At 41.8% G+C, this 15,837-nt stretch overlaps 1 protein-coding gene across 2 annotated transcripts in view; it reads right to left on the minus strand.

The window, feature by feature from the left end:
• The window catches only part of gdap2 (ganglioside induced differentiation associated protein 2), a 69,372-nt gene that overhangs the window by 31,133 nt on the left and 22,402 nt on the right, over positions 1-15,837 (minus strand). For both annotated transcript variants that reach the window (XM_088352582.1, XM_088352583.1), the window contains exons 10-13: positions 12,064-12,140; positions 10,421-10,560; positions 8,894-8,948; positions 8,372-8,515 (exon numbers count right to left, since the gene is read on the minus strand). In XM_088352582.1, the coding sequence (XP_088208708.1) occupies positions 8,372-8,515; positions 8,894-8,948; positions 10,421-10,560; positions 12,064-12,140 (416 nt within the window). The remainder of the gene's footprint in view (positions 1-8,371; positions 8,516-8,893; positions 8,949-10,420; positions 10,561-12,063; positions 12,141-15,837) is intronic.

Raw genomic sequence — 15,837 nt, forward strand, 5'->3', positions numbered from 1 at the left:
CTGAACCATGAGAGGACGGTTCCTGAGAGACCAATACATTTTTCCAACCATTGTAGTAAGATATTATGGTCCACTGTGTCAAAAGCAGCACTAAGGTCCATCAGCAATAAAAGTGATGAAGCGCCAGAGTCCATTGCCAGTAGGAGATCATTGGTTACCTTAATCAGAGCTGTCTCAGTAGAGTGGTTAGCCCTGAATCCTGATTGCATTGATTCAAAAAGATTGTTCTCGGATATGAAATCATTCAGCTGCTGTGCCACTACTCTTTCAAGTACTTTAGAAAGAAACGGTAGGTTTGACACAGGTCTGTAATTACATAAGCTTTCTGGATCAAGGTTGGGTCGTTTCAGTGTAGGTTTAATAACAGCGGACTTAAAAGCCGCTGGAACTACACCTGAGGAGAGTGATGTTTATAACGTTTAGAACTGAAGGTCCAAGGACCCCAAAAAGACCTTTAATAAGCGAACCTGGAAGCGGGGCGAACAGGCAAGTCGTCAATTTGGCCATATTCGCCACCTGTTTAAGATTATCGAGTGACAGTTCACTAAATTGGGACAAATTCCCTGGACAGCCACCATGTCGTGCATCTATAGATTTCAGCCCTTTAGTATGTGTTGTATTAATACTGTCTTTAGCAATTTCTTCCTGTATGCATTGAATCTTCTTATTAAAGACCATTAAGTCATGGGCTGAATGGGTGGAACTATCTGGGATAATCTGTTGCCTTGTAAGCGATGCTATAGTGTCGAAAAGGACTTTGGGATTGTTCTTTTGTGACGCAATCACCTTCGAAAGGTATGCTGATTTAGCCGAGGCAAGGGCCGCTTTCTACTTTAACAAGCTGTCACACCAGGTTTGATGGAAAACCTCAAGCTTGGTAGCGCGCCATTTTCTTTCAGATTTCCTGCATTCTTGTTTAAGGGATCTAGTTTCATCGGGATCTAGGCGTGCGTCTTTTGGGTCGTGATTTAAGCCGTATGGGCGCTACTAAATCCAGGACACTAGTCAGGGTAGCATTAAACTCATTCATGAGTGAGTCGATAGAGCCTTTGTATGAAGGAAAGGACGCAACTGCTCCTGAAAAAAGATCGGAGAGCTCAGAAACTGTGCCAGTGCTTATATTGCGTCCGCTAAATCCTTCAGCTTTTTTAGTATTACATTTAGCTAGCACCTCGAATATAACTAAATAATGATCCGAGATAACGGTAGTACACGGTAACACCGTCATGTTTGAGGTTAAAACTCCTCGAGTCAGAACCAAATCTAGCGTGTTTCCATCTTTATGAGTTGGCAAATCAACCAGTTGATTAAAACCAAATGTATCAATTCGAGACCGAAACGCAACAGTAAGTGAATTGAGTGGGGAGTTCATATGAATGTTAAGGCCCCCATAATTATAATTTTGTCTGCATAGGTTACTAGTTCAGACAAAAGTTCAGCGAATTCGTCCAAGAAAGCTGTGTATGGCCCTGGTGCGCGATAAATAGTTACTACATAAATTGACAATAGAGAGGACGACATAACAAGAGCCTCAGACGCCTTGAAATTAGCACGACACCGCCACTTTTCTTCAAAGGGCGTGCTATATGGCTGCTCACGTAGTCTTGAGGAGAAGCCTCATTTAACAGTAAAAACTCATCCGGTCTCAACCAAGTTTCACGTAGACCAATCAAGTTAAGTTTGTAATCACGAATAATATTATCAACAAGTAAAGCTTTAGGAGCAAGCGATCTAATAATTAAAAGACCAAATTTTAGCTTTGTTGAATCGTTTAACATAGCTGAAGTCTTTGTAGAGATCGTCACAAGATGTCGCCGTTCGGGTACGTTGAGTTTCAGACGTCGGTGGACCGGCAAGACCGGTAAAGAAATAATGGTGGAATTAGTCACATCTTCGTGTCCTTCTTGCTCCTTCGACTTCGCACGCTTCACACACTTTCCCGCACGACAACTCCGCTTCTGGTTTCTATCTTTACGGAGCCTCCGTCAGTTTGTAGGTGGAGTGGCTGCCCACGGAGATGCCAGATGCCTTTGTAGCTCGTTCGAAATATCATAGGCAATCATAGGCAGTGTAAAAAGTGCCCGAAAAGTCGAAATTTAGACGCCCACCCAATAAAATAAGTTCCTCCCGACTATAAGTCTTATTGGCCACACATGTGTCCAAAAAACAAAGAAAAAAAGATAAGAGAACGGTAGTAAATAGAAGGTTAGCTGGACAGCAACTAGCCGCAACGTAAAACGTACATTATAAGTATCGTGGAAAGAGGAGTTCACGTTGCTTGTAGCAGACGACGCAACGCAAACATTGCATGAATGAAGATGAATAAATACAGGTACATACTGATGGCAGATGGAAAACAGCGATGTCATATACATGCAATTAATTTTATAGGCATATTTATAATAAACTTAATTTAAAGTGTTGTTCTGTTATATATTCTGATTATCAATCCTTAATACTTTGCAACAATGTTTTTTTTTTACGATCAGCCGTCTTGTGTTTCAAGTTGTGAGAAATGGGGCAGGCAACTTTATGGCTGGGGAGGCAACTATTCAGAGTTGTCTGCCCTGGTGTCCGGTAACTTTTTGTCACAAGTTTCAGACACTGCATACATACATATATGCACATGTATACATCCATACACATGTGCACATGTATACAGTAAGACCTCGGTTATCGCGGTTAATGGGGACCAAAACCACCCGCGATAAGTGAAAATCCGCGGAGTAGCGACGACCTTTCAAAAAAAAAATAAATTAATTAAAAAAAAAATATATATATATATATATATATATATATATATATATATATATATTTTTTTTTTTTTTTTTTTTTTTCCAGCCCCGGTTAATGGGGAACAAAACCACCCGCAAAAAGTGAAAATCTGCGAAGTAGCAACGACCCTTCAAAAAGAGAAAAAAAAAATGATAAATACAAATTAATTTTTTTATTATTATTATTTTTTAGACCCGGTTATTGGGGACCAAAACCACCCGCTAAAAGTAAAAATCTGCGAATTAGCAACGCCCCTTCATTATCTGCACCGCTTATCCTTTTTAGGGTCGCGGGGAGGCTGGAGCCCATCCCAGCCATCTCCGGGCAGTGGGCAGGGGACACCCTGAACTGGTTGGCAGCCAATCGCAGCTGCAAATCACATTAGTTCTCGCAACTAGCTGCATTCTTCATCGACACATGAGCCGAGTGATCCACCGCTAAGAGTCGTACAGCTGGGCGATTTTCGTCCGCCCGGGACGATCGGAGACAAATTCACGACAGGGTTTATACTTGCGCCGCACCGCGGGTGCCGTTCAGTCGCTTCCGCGAGCGAGCCCCTAACCCGCAGCGCGGTTACTTTCGGGCGCGATACGCACGACACCGCGACAAGCCGAGCGGGTCGGGCGCTCGGCGCGGAGCCTGGACTGTCGGAAGCGAAGCAGAATGCGCGTTCACGCGAGGGGAGGAGGATTTTGTACGTCGGATTTGGGCACAACACCGGCGCCCGCCCGGGCCGCAATGGCTCTACATGGCGCTACACGGCCCTGGATGGCTCCGGCCGACAGACGGGCGGCTGCGGGGGAAAGGGGTAGGGGGAACCTGTGGGGTTAGGGGGGCGGTGAAGTGGAAGCCGCACCGAAACCGCGCGCCAGGAAACGAGAACGGCGCGCCGTGCTAGGGTCTTCGGCCGAAGGGGATTCCCGCAAAAAGTGAAAATCTGCAGAGTAGCAACGCCCCCTTCAAAAAAAAAAAAAAAAACTTTGATCCCGACCATGGTTTTTTTTTAACCATTAAAGATCGCGAAGCTCTGAAGCCGCGAACATCGAACCGCAAGGTCCCACTGTACATCCATACATATATGCACATGTATACATCCATACATATATGCACATGTATAGATACATGCATATTGCTTGGGGTTGTCCATCGATTTGATGATGACCATCTTCTTTTATTTGTGAGTCTGCTGATGTTTGAACAGTCCGATCCTGGATCCACAGATGCAGTTACAGAGAGAGCATGTGAAGGGGGTGCTGAGGGGAGCAGGGGTGGCCTGGCGAGCATGTCTCTTTGCACGCTTTGCTGCACGGTGTTGCATGCGCTGTTCCTCCATATAATCCACTCCCTGTGAGCAGTGGGAGCGCCAGAGGTCTCGGCAGGAAGCAAGTTCCTCCAATGAGGAGGGGTTTATCCGACATCTCTTCAGGATGTTCTTCATTTGGTCTTTGAACCGCTTCTTCTGCCCACCAGCAATGCGTTGGCCTAGATATAACTGACCATAGAGGATACGGCGTGGTGGTCTGTGGCTGGGCATTCGAACAACATGCCCCAGCCACCTGAGTTGGCGTTGAGCCATAATGGACTCTATTCTTCAGCTGCCTGCCCTCTCCAACACCTCTGTGTGTGCGGCACTCTGTCCCTCCATGTGATGCCAAGGATCTTCTAAAGACATCTTACATGGAAGGTCTCCAGGCTCTTCAGATGGGGGCTGTAGATAGTCCATGCCTCACATCCATACAGTAATGTAGTGACGCATACAGCTCTGTAGACCAGCATTTTGGTGTGGAGTCTAAGGTTGTTGTTTTGAAAGACCCTTCTCCTTAGTCGACCGAAAGATGCTGAGGCTTGCTTGAGACGGCTCTGGATCTCATCATCCAATGAGCAGGTGTCATACACTATGCTCCTCAGATATATGAAGGTGGGCACCATGAGCAGGTATTGCCCTGCTGCTGTGAGGATTGGGTTTGGTGGGAGGTCAGCACTGGACTGACAGAGTACCTTTGTCTTCTGGGTGTTGATAGTCAGTCCCATTCTGGTGTATGCATTGTGTCCCGACGGATCACCACCTTATCGTGGTGGGGCACTTTGCGCGTCTCCATGACCCCTAGAGTTATGTCGGCGGGAGTCTCGTACTCCTGGTAGGGTTACCCAAGCCGAACAGGTCGAAGGGTAGAGTCCAGACTAAGAGTGATCCCAAAAGCTGGTGGCGGCACGCTTCGAGGCGGTTTCCTACAGACCTGGATCCCGGCAGCCGCCTGCCGTTGTAGAAAGATGCCAGTCATCTAGGGTCTCCCTTGCCACTGGAACCATCTTCTTTACAATCAAGATAGTGGCATTGGGGAAAGCGCACCCCTTACGCCACTTTAAAAACCATCATTGTGCAGGTATCCTCTTTTACCTGAGTCTCCGACCACAATCGAGGATCGGACTGTTCAAACATCAGCAGACTCACAAATAAAAGAAGATGGTCATCATCGAATCGATGGACAACCCCAACGAACGACAACGGTGTATGCAGTTACAGCTGCAGAGAGAATGTTTTGCAGAGCCTCTGGTGTATGGGCAACCAGGGCACAGTCATCAGCATACTGCAGCTCGATGATGGTCTTTGAGGTCAGCTTGGTAGTTGCCTCTAGCCTCCTGATGTTAAACAGGTTACCATCAACCCTGAAGTTGATGGTAACTCCAGCCTGCTTCTCCACCCTTCTACGTAGCAGTGTTGTTACACAGACAAGGAAGATGTTGAAGAGAACTGGAGCCAGCACACAGCCTTGCCTCACTCCAGTTTCAATGCCAAAGGGCTCTGAGCTGTGTCTTCCAACTACCACTCTGGCCGTCATCCCTGAATGGAACTGTGCAAGAATGGTGAGAAACTTGGGTGGACACCCAAATCTCTTCAGGACTTGCCACAGTAGGTCCCTGTTCACTGTGTCAAATGCCTTTGAGAGATCGACAAAGGCGATGAACAAGTCCTTGTGCTGCTCCTGGCATTTCGCTTGGAGCTGACGTGTCACAAAGATCATGTCGACTGTTACCCTGTCCTTTCGAAAACCACACTGTGACTCTGGGATGACGCGTTCCGATATTGTGGAGATGAGTCTGCGGAGCATGACCTTGGCAAGGACCTTTCCAGCAGTGGCCAACAAAGAGATACCCCTACTGTTGGAGCAGATGGATTTATCTCCTTTATTCTTGAAGATGGTCACAATGTTGGCATCTTTCCACAGTTGCGGGACACACTCTTGTCTCCACACCTCTGAAATGTAGTGAAACAGTGTCCGTGAACAGAGGTAGCCTCCTACCTTGAGAAGTTCAGCTGGGATGTTGTCAGGTCCAGGGGATTTATATTTTTCAGGGTTTTGACTGCATGCAGGATTTCATTAAAAGTTGACGGGAGGTCGAGGTCTGGCAATGTAGGATGTTCAGGGAGCTCTGCAAGGACAGTTGGGTCCACTGGGGTGGGCTGGTTGAGCAGGGTGTTGAAAAGCTCAGCCCACCGCTCCACTATCATAGCCTGATCCTTGATTAGAGATGTTCCATCAGCAGATCTAACAGGTGCCAGGGAGCAGTTTCTGGGCCATAGATGTTTTTTACTGCATCATAGAAACTGTGCATATCGCTTCTATCAGCGTGAGACTGGATTTCATTGGCTTTTGAGATCCACCACTCATCTTGCAGTTTTCTGAGAGTTGTCTGGGCCTCGGAACGAAGGGCTTGCCATAGCTTTTTATGGAATTGAGATTGTGGGTTGTTCAGGGTGGCTCTGTGCGCCTTGTGCATTCTGTCCAGGAGGGTTGAGATCTAGAGGCTGGACATGCATTCTGACCTTTGTCAGAATCATGCAGTTGTCGGTCCAGCAGTCCGCCCCACGCATAGCTCTTGTAATGAGCACGTCCTTCAGGTCAGCCCTCCTTCCGATCGCGTAGTCGATCAGGTGCCAGTGTTTGGACCTGGGATGCATCCAGGATGCCTTATATTTATTCTTTTGTTGGAAGATGGTGTTTGTGATGGTAAGGTTATGCTCTGCGCACAGACTTAGAAGTCTCATGCCATTAGAATTAACTTTTCCAATGCCATGGGCACCAATCACACCATTCCAGTTTTGCAAGTTCTTTCCGACTCTTGCATTGAAAACACCAAGCAGCATGATTTTGTCATTCCTCGGGATGTGACTGAGGATGTCATCGAGTGCCTGGTAGAAGCGATCCTTCTCTTCATCATTCGATGCCAGTGTTGGTGCATAGGCACTTACTAACGTGACATGTCTGCATTTTGCAAGTGGGATGCGAAGAGTCATTAGTCTTTCACTAACACCCACTGGTGACTCTGTGAGCTTCAGCAGTAGGGTGTTCTTAATTGCAAAACCAACTCCGTGAAGATGGTGTCTGCCCATGGGGTATCCCTTCCAAAAGAATGTATAACCCTCTCCCTCTTCATTGAGTGAGCCTTCCTCAAGGAGTTTGGTCTCGTGGAGCGCTGCCACATCCACATTATAGCGCTTCAGCTCGTTGGCAATGAGTGCTGTTCTGCGCTGTGGTCTGTCCAGACTGGTATCCAGGAGTGTCCTTATGTTCCATGCTGCAATTCTAAATGCTATTGTTTTTCGACCACATAGTGGAATGTCCCGACAGGCGCGGTTTCCTGTCCGGGTACTGTGCTGAATGGCCACCATTTCTAGGCCTTTCCCCAATTGGGGTGAGCAGTGCGGCCACTAAATAGTGCTGCTCAGACGCACAAGGGTCTGCACGGGAGCAGGTTTGAGAGCTTCCAGCTCATTCAAACCTGCTCCCGTCACTGGATACTCCATCGCCGCCAGACTTTTGTGGTCGGAGACTCAGGTAAAAGGGGATACCTGCACAATGATGGTTTTTAAAGTGGCGTAAGGGGTGCGCTTTCCCCAACGCCACTATCTTGATTGTAAAGAAGATGGTTCAACTGGCAAGGGAGACCCTAGATGACCGGCATCTTCCTACAACTGCAGGCGGCTGCCGGGATCCAGGCCTGTAGGAAACCGCCTCAAAGCGTGCCGCCACCAGCTTTTGGGATCACTCTTAGTCTGGACTCTACCCTTCGACCTGTTCGGCTTGGGTAACCCTACCAGGAGTACGAGACTCCCGCCGACATAGCTCTAGGGGTCATGGAGACACACAAAGTGCCCCACCACGATAAGGTGGTGATCCATCGGGACACTTCATGCATATATGCACATGTATACATACATACATATATGCACATGTATACATACTTACAAATATTCACATGTATACATACATACATCATACATGTATGATTACAGGAAATGGTGCCCCTAAGACCCTAGTAGGTAAGGGATCCAACCAACCAACCATTTTGGGGATTTTTTTTTGGGTGTGGGATATCAGTGCTCAGGTAGGTTTTTCCACACTAATCTCATATTTCACCAAAATAATTAGACTGTTGTGTTGAGACAAGTGAGGGCATATACAGCGTAAAAGGTAGAAGAAAAAAATGACAAAATGAATATGAAATTGAAAAATAAAACATGTAATACAGAAATAATGAGACAAAGTGGGTATGTGAAAGCGCAAGTCATGGATTTGGTCGTATGAGCACTCACCCGTGCATCGTACTCTAAAACAAAAGGAGGAATGTCAATCTGCTCCGGCCTGATGCAGGTGAAGAGTTGCTCTAAGTTGTTGAGGAAATGCACCTTGTCCTTCATGCCAGAAAGACTAAAGGTGGTGAAAAACCAGGTGGAAACCTGCGAGTTTTGACAAGAAAAGTTCATTTTAGATGACAACATGTTTCAATAAGTTTAGTAAGAGTACAACTCAACAATGGGAAAGACACTTTACTAGAAAATATGGTTACGATTTTCACCTGTATAGCTTTTTGAGTTAGTCATGCATTAGGTCAAAGGTTGGGTTGTTGGTAAACGGAGTAAGTACAACGGTTAGCAGTGAATTTCAAAAATGCATTTTTAGAAAGCAGTCCGAGATGCTTTAAATACAAATGACTTGATTGCAAGGTCGTTAACCTGACAATTTGCAATAAAACAATGCAGAGTCCTCTTTTCAAAGTTCAGTAAAATTACAATTGAGTGAAATGTGTTCTTTATTTGACACACCATGACTTTTACCTTGGAGCGAAATGTTGGATGAACAAAATAGAAAGCCTTTAGGTTTCTTGTAAACCTAGAATTGATGAAAAAGAAAACAGCAATCAAAGATTGTTGAAGAACAACGTTGATCTACTATTATATGAGATGAAATGTTGCTGTAATTATAATATAGATGAATAAAACTAAATGTACCTTGCCATCTACGAACCCACCTACCCACTGTACCCAACCTACCTACCTACCTACACACTAGTCACCCAGTATACCAACAGGTCCAAGCTTTTTTTGCATTGAAAACCAGCAAAATTGTGGCATCAGATATTGAACATTTTTCATGTTGTTTTTCATATAGATGGTTCATATTGAAACAGGGTGCACATTCTTTTCAGTACCTACAGCTGTCCCTTTTGTTTTCCTAGAAGGAAAGACATCTTTAAAATCAAAACAAGAAAACAAACCTTACCCCACAAAAGACATAAGAAAACAAAGAATTTACATATAAATCTTAACATAGTATTGGTAGTGACTCATATAACATGTAATACCCAAAGAAAGTCTTGATATATTCATCTTCTTTATTATATTTATCCAAAACACGTTAAGTATGTTTTTTTTTAAACTAATGTAAATAAAGTACATTTTTAAGGTCATCGTCTACATGGTTCGATAAAACATAAGCTTTTGGGTGGCATATCATTGTACATTGAAAGTTTTTATAAAGCACATTTAGTTGAATTTCATGATCTGAAAAGTGATTTAAAATTAATTTGGGTTTGGTTCTATAAGTACCTGGTGCAACATAATGCAGTCCTATGGCGCCCTCTGTCAGGCCAAGTGGGTACTTACTACAAGTATGCACTCATTTGCATTGAATAGACGTGCTGAAAGACGCATACATAGATGGACTATGTCGTTGCCAAGTCAAGTCATCTTTATTTGTATAGCCCTAAATCACGAAGAGTCTCAAAGGGCTTCACAGATTATTACACTATATTACACACGCTTTTAATAATCGATTTTATCGATTCGTTGTTGCAGGACTATTTCAAACAAAACATTTTGAGCATTTCAAATAGTTGTACTATATATTGAGTCTTAGCTTATCGTTTATTCATTATAATTAGGTCAATTAATGCTTATTTGTATAGACTTCAATCACAAGGAGTCTCAAAGGGCTGCGCAGATCACAGATAATTGCAAACAACAGACTATTCATACACCATCTCCCGATCTGAAACCTACATGAGGGCAAGGAAAAACCTTAACAAGAGGAAAATGAAGAAACCTTGGGAAAGGACCGGACATGAGGTAATCCCCCTTTCAGGATGACCAGGCTGCAACAGATGTTGCAATAGGTCATCCATAAGCTATAAAATATAAGTGTGGTTTGAGGATAGATTAAAACAGTTCCTCTGAAGTTGCAGATCAAATCTTAGACAATACTTTTATTTTTGCACATGCAGCAAATTAATGTATAAGACAACATAGGTGGGAGAACATTTGAAACAATCTGATGAAAATTACAGTATATCAAACAAAACTTACTTGGTGTCGACAATTTCATAGAGATTTTTGAGGAATTCTGTGTCCAAGTGGTTTTGTTCACCTGTCAGTGTGTGGAAATAAACCATCACATATTCCTTTACAGCAATGTGGTCCATCACATGGATAAAATACAGCAAAGCCTGGGTGCAGAAATAAACATTAGATGCACTAATTCCACAGTACAGTAATCACAGAAAGTCCCATCAGACAAACACAGTATTCAGCAGGTTTTAGTAGTCGCCAGTTTTTGAGTAAATCGAAGCCACTCACAATCCTAAATGATGTATCGAACTAGCAAGGACTAATATTAAATTTAAATATAATTTTAACAATTATGTTAAAATTGTGTCAAATTTAAGGTGACAAACGACATTTAGCACTAGCAACAAAAAACACTTTACGTACACCCTTTTTATGGACAGATTCAAACACTTCCAAGGCCAATTTTTAATTTTTTTCAGTACCTTCAAAAAAAAAAAACCCAGTGCAGATCAAAGGAATGTTTATTTTTTTCCTTTGTTTTGATGAGTAAAAAAAAAGTCGATATCATATTTTGTGCTATTTTGAGATTCCTATCTATGATCTACGACCTCAATGACCTGTCAATGGCCTGCTAAAAACTGATATGAATTCTGCCATTCCGCTTCAACAATGCACGCACAGCTTGGCTACATCACACTTGTTTACATACACAGAAAGGGTGCTATAGATGTTAAACATCTAAAAGAATGTTTCTTTTTTTTTTACTTTGATGACTAAAATGGAGTGGCTATCTTGCTGCTAGCACATACTTTGTGCTATTTTCAGCTTTTATTATCGATGAGCTTTTTGCATCAGTGGGCTGCTATAAACTGACATGAATTCTGCCATTCCCTTTTAACAATGCACGCGCAGCTTGGCCAGTCACACTTGTTTATAAACATGAAAAGGGCTCTATAGGTGTTGGGTAATAATGGATTTCAATACAGAAGACAAAAAAGAAAGTAAAGAAAGTACTGTATGTATAAAAAGCAGAAAAATGAGCCGGATTTGGACTTGTTCTAATGATATTTGGTTAGAAAAGAAGTGCAAATACTTAATCTTTTGGGGGGACTTTATCATTTATTTATAGAACTGAAGGTAATATTTTAAATTTATATTCTGTTGATGCATTTTCAGGGATTTGGTGTTGTTGTTTCACTTTAAATCGGTTTAGTGTGTAAAAAGCTAAAATTGTTTCTTCTTTTTCTTGTTGATCTGTGAATTATTTAATTAATATTTCATATGTTTTTTAGGGATCTCCTGCAAAACACAAGAAACTACTATATAGTAAATAACTATGCCTAATGTTTTATCATTAATAATTCAGCACTCTTGGATGAGACAGTAGGGGGCAGAAACACTTTACATGACAACTCAATAATGAGGAATCTGTGTCATTTTTACGCACACTTTTTTTTCTTCATTTAAAAGTGTGGTGTCAGACTGTGATGAGACATGGCAAAGGCAACAAATTCAAGCACTTCACCCAAAATCCAAGCATTTTCCTACTTTGAAAACACGACATCAAAATTCAAGCATTTTTAAGGATTTCAAGCACCCATAAAAAAAACACGAAAAAGGCAATGTGTGCAGTAATTCTTTGAGAAATAGAAAAGCTGCACCTTTTCAAGGTCAATGACTGTCACTGGGATGTTTCGTCCCACTACAACCATCACTGTCCTGCCACACATGTCCACACCTGAAAAGGAGAGACAAAAGTAACAGGCATGCACACATGCACACATATACATACAATGTAAATAATACGTCAACTTCGGAAAAAGTGAGTGGAAACCTACCGTGTCTTCCGGACTATAAGTCGCATTTATTTTTATAGTTTTGCCGGGGGTTCGACTTATACTCTGGTGAATATATTAACACATTATCATTTCATTGAGTTTTACATTTTCATTATTGGTACTGTATAACACTTCACAAGTTACTTTAACCTTAAACCGCAAGTGGCGCTCTTTGAAATTCTGAAGGAGGAAGTCTGCACATCGTCTAACTCCGGGACATACCCGGAGATGTTGACCGATAAAAGTGACACAGAGGATGAAGATCTGATTGGTTTAGTGATTTAGAGTGAAGATGATCGTTTGGTAAACATGTTTCTTTATGCTAAAGTTATCTGAATAACACGAAATATTTTATGTCGTTACTGACGAGCGTGTCTAAGATATCCACGAACGTGTAACGTTAGTATACCGTGTTCTCGATTTTAAATTGCCTTTCAAAATGACATGTATGTTTTGGGTATTGAATTTGATAAAATAAATTTCTACCCAAAATGAGACTTATAAAGGTTTTTTTCCCTCATTCATTTTTTGGCAGGTAAGAGAAAAAAAATTGAAAAGTTAACACTTTGAAACTCATGGCATTGTGCTGTGATAAATATTATTGCATTTATGAGCCAACAAAATACTAGACACAAAACATGCTATGTACAGAGGCTGCCCTACTTACGAAGTTGAATTTGTTTGTAAGTTGCTTCAGTGCTATATTTTTTATGTTAAAGGTTTATATGAGTATGTTAAAGGCTTGTATAAGTAACCTGTATTGTTTTGTACTAAAAAAATAAAAATTTAAAAAAATAACATGCTCTGTAAAGATAAAAAAAAATCAAGTTTACCTTACTTCTGGAAGATGAGCTTCAAGAGGTCCTCCTCCCTGGTAGAGAGAGTGGCCGAAAAAAGGCGATCCAACCATTTTCTCAACCACATCAAGCTTTCTTATTCCACTTTCGTTTCAAAAGAAACGCCTCACTCTTCTTTACACTTTACACCAACCATATTAAGTGGATGCACAAGATATTAAACAAAGAAAATGTGAAAGTTCTTAGCGCGCTGGAGATACAGTATAGTTTGTTTACACACGAACTGAGACTGTGACAGGAAGAGGAAGTCGGTGGATGCTGGGTGACCTCTCACAGCGCCAAACGCTGGTAGCGGCAGAAAGAAGCTCAACAGTACTGTCCTGTACTCGAAAAAAGGTGCACACAGTACAAAATCTAACTAACAGCAATGTCCGGAGGTTTTTTAGGGTAACTGCTCTTGTCAAAATAATTGGCATGTATTGAATAAGAAATTGTCGCCACTTTGACGAATTCAAATCTCTAACTAGGCCACATAAAATATTCACCCAAAAATTTAATGTATATGTATACACAGTTCAGTTAGTTTTCTTTAAAGTCCATGTTGTGACTCGTACCGTCTTAGGGGGCAGGTTGATGAACAAAGAAATAAAAAAATATATGTGTATGGATAGGTCTGATACACATGACAGAGGGATAGTCAAAAAATATTTATAAATGAGTTATTTTAGCTCACGTCCAAATAACAGTGTTCTCGTTTGTCCGCGTCCTAGAAGCATCATTTTTGCTGGGGACGCATAGTGTCGAATCAACGTGCGTCCCCAAGACGCAACTTTTTTGACACAAAATTGACATTATTACCAGATTACTTTTTTTTTTAACAAAGATTTATCGCACTCCAAACTTTTCGTCAGGCAGATCCGCCATTGTTGTTTTGGTCTCGCGGTTCGAGATTTCGTATGCACGCCGAATTCGGGAAACGAGATTTCGTTGCTTCGAGATTACGTCATTGTTGTGGTGCTTGTTGTCGAGTGAAGGTCAAGTATGCCTCCGAAAAAACAGTATTAGGTAAAAATCAACACAAAATTGGTCATTTATCAGTGTCAGTAATAAGTCGAAACATAATGCGGAGAGTGATAACAACGTCAATAATTCCGGCAAGGAAAGCACGTGTGTTGAAGCGAACGATTCGACGAAAGAAAATAAACAAAAGAATACTCCTAGCAAGAAAAGGACCTCTCTGCCAAAATGGACTCAATTATATTCCTGGTTACGCTATGAGGAGGATGATAATGGAGGCTACATGTTCTGTGATGCGTGTACCCAGCGTGACAAAAAAATGGATTGCATAAATTATTTCGCAATACCAACTTTCAGAAGAGCACATTCGATTGGCACCACGACAATGTAAACCACAAATTAGATATCGAAATTCCGTTGCTGCAATTGGACCTTGAGAAGGCATTACAACTGTGGCGGCAGGGTTGGGTAGGGTTACTTTAACTTGATTACTTTCAATTACTTTGGATTACTCTAATACCAAATATGCTAATAAAGGACAAAATAAACTAAATATGAATACAATTAATAAATTTTGTGCCGGCTTGGGGAGTAACGGAATACATGGAACGGCAAAAATGATGTTGGCAAGCTGTTTGGATTTATTTTCATTTTGTTTCTGTCGCATTTTATGTTAGTTTTGCCGGAGATCAAACAGATCAAAGCCAGGAGAGAAAGCTTACCACGTGTTGTGAGTCATAATTTTATTCATATTTAGTTTCTTTTGTCTTTTATTAGCATCACTAATAAATGTTTTTCCTTTTTTTAAGCATTTTTGAAGGGGGCGTCGCTAATTCGCGGGTGGTTTTGGTCCCCATTGACCACGATAACCGAGGGATTACTGAACTCGCTACTTTGCGGTTCCACATTCGCGGGTTCAAAGCTTCGCGGGTCTAAAAAAAAATAATAATAAAATAAAATATATTTTTTTAAAAATACAATTTTTTTTTTTAAACATTTTTGAAGGCTCAACAGTACTGTCCTGTACGTAGCTACTTCGCGGGTTTTCACTTTTCGCGGGTGGTTTTCGTCCCCATTAACTGCGATAACCGAGGGATTACTGTATTTTGTATAATGTACAATATTGTTGTGAACTTGAAGTGATAACTGCTTTGTATTATCATTAAACGGTGATGATTAAAACTGAATGAATATATAGATTTATATTATATATTTGTCGCTGATTTACAATTTCAGTATAACACTAAATTTTGGGGACCCATAGATATCTGTTGGGACCCATAGATTTTTGAACATGCGAGTCCCCGGGACCCAAAACTTTTCAGAGGTAAAATGAACACTGAAATAATGTACATAGACGTGCATTGTTTCACAAAACAAAATGCACGCCACGACAACTCCTCTAATGTGATAAGGATCACAAGTTCTGATTGGTGGCTATAGACTGGTCCCCTCAACAGGGATGATGTAGTCTTTCAGTTAAGAACCTTTGTCAATATAAAAGCAACTTTTCACTGTTGAGCCAATTGTTTCAATCTTGATATAATCATTGGGGGCCTGGTCGACCAAAGTATGAAACACAGACGCTCCCCTACTTACAAACAGTCGAGTTTCGAAAAACGGTAGATACAAACATTTTTTTCGGGATGTTGAAAAAGATCCGGACATTGATGTAAGTTAGATTTTGTGTTGTGGACCTTTTTCCAAGTACAGGACAGTACTGTAGAGCTTCTTTCCGCCGCTACTGGCGTGTGGTGCTGTGAGAGCTCACCCAGCATCCACT

The sequence above is a fragment of the Urocampus carinirostris genome, chromosome 14, assembly GCF_059441175.1.
Source record: "Urocampus carinirostris isolate Australia breed hairy pipefish chromosome 14, RoL_Ucar_1.0, whole genome shotgun sequence".
NCBI lineage: Eukaryota > Metazoa > Chordata > Actinopteri > Syngnathiformes > Syngnathidae > Urocampus > Urocampus carinirostris.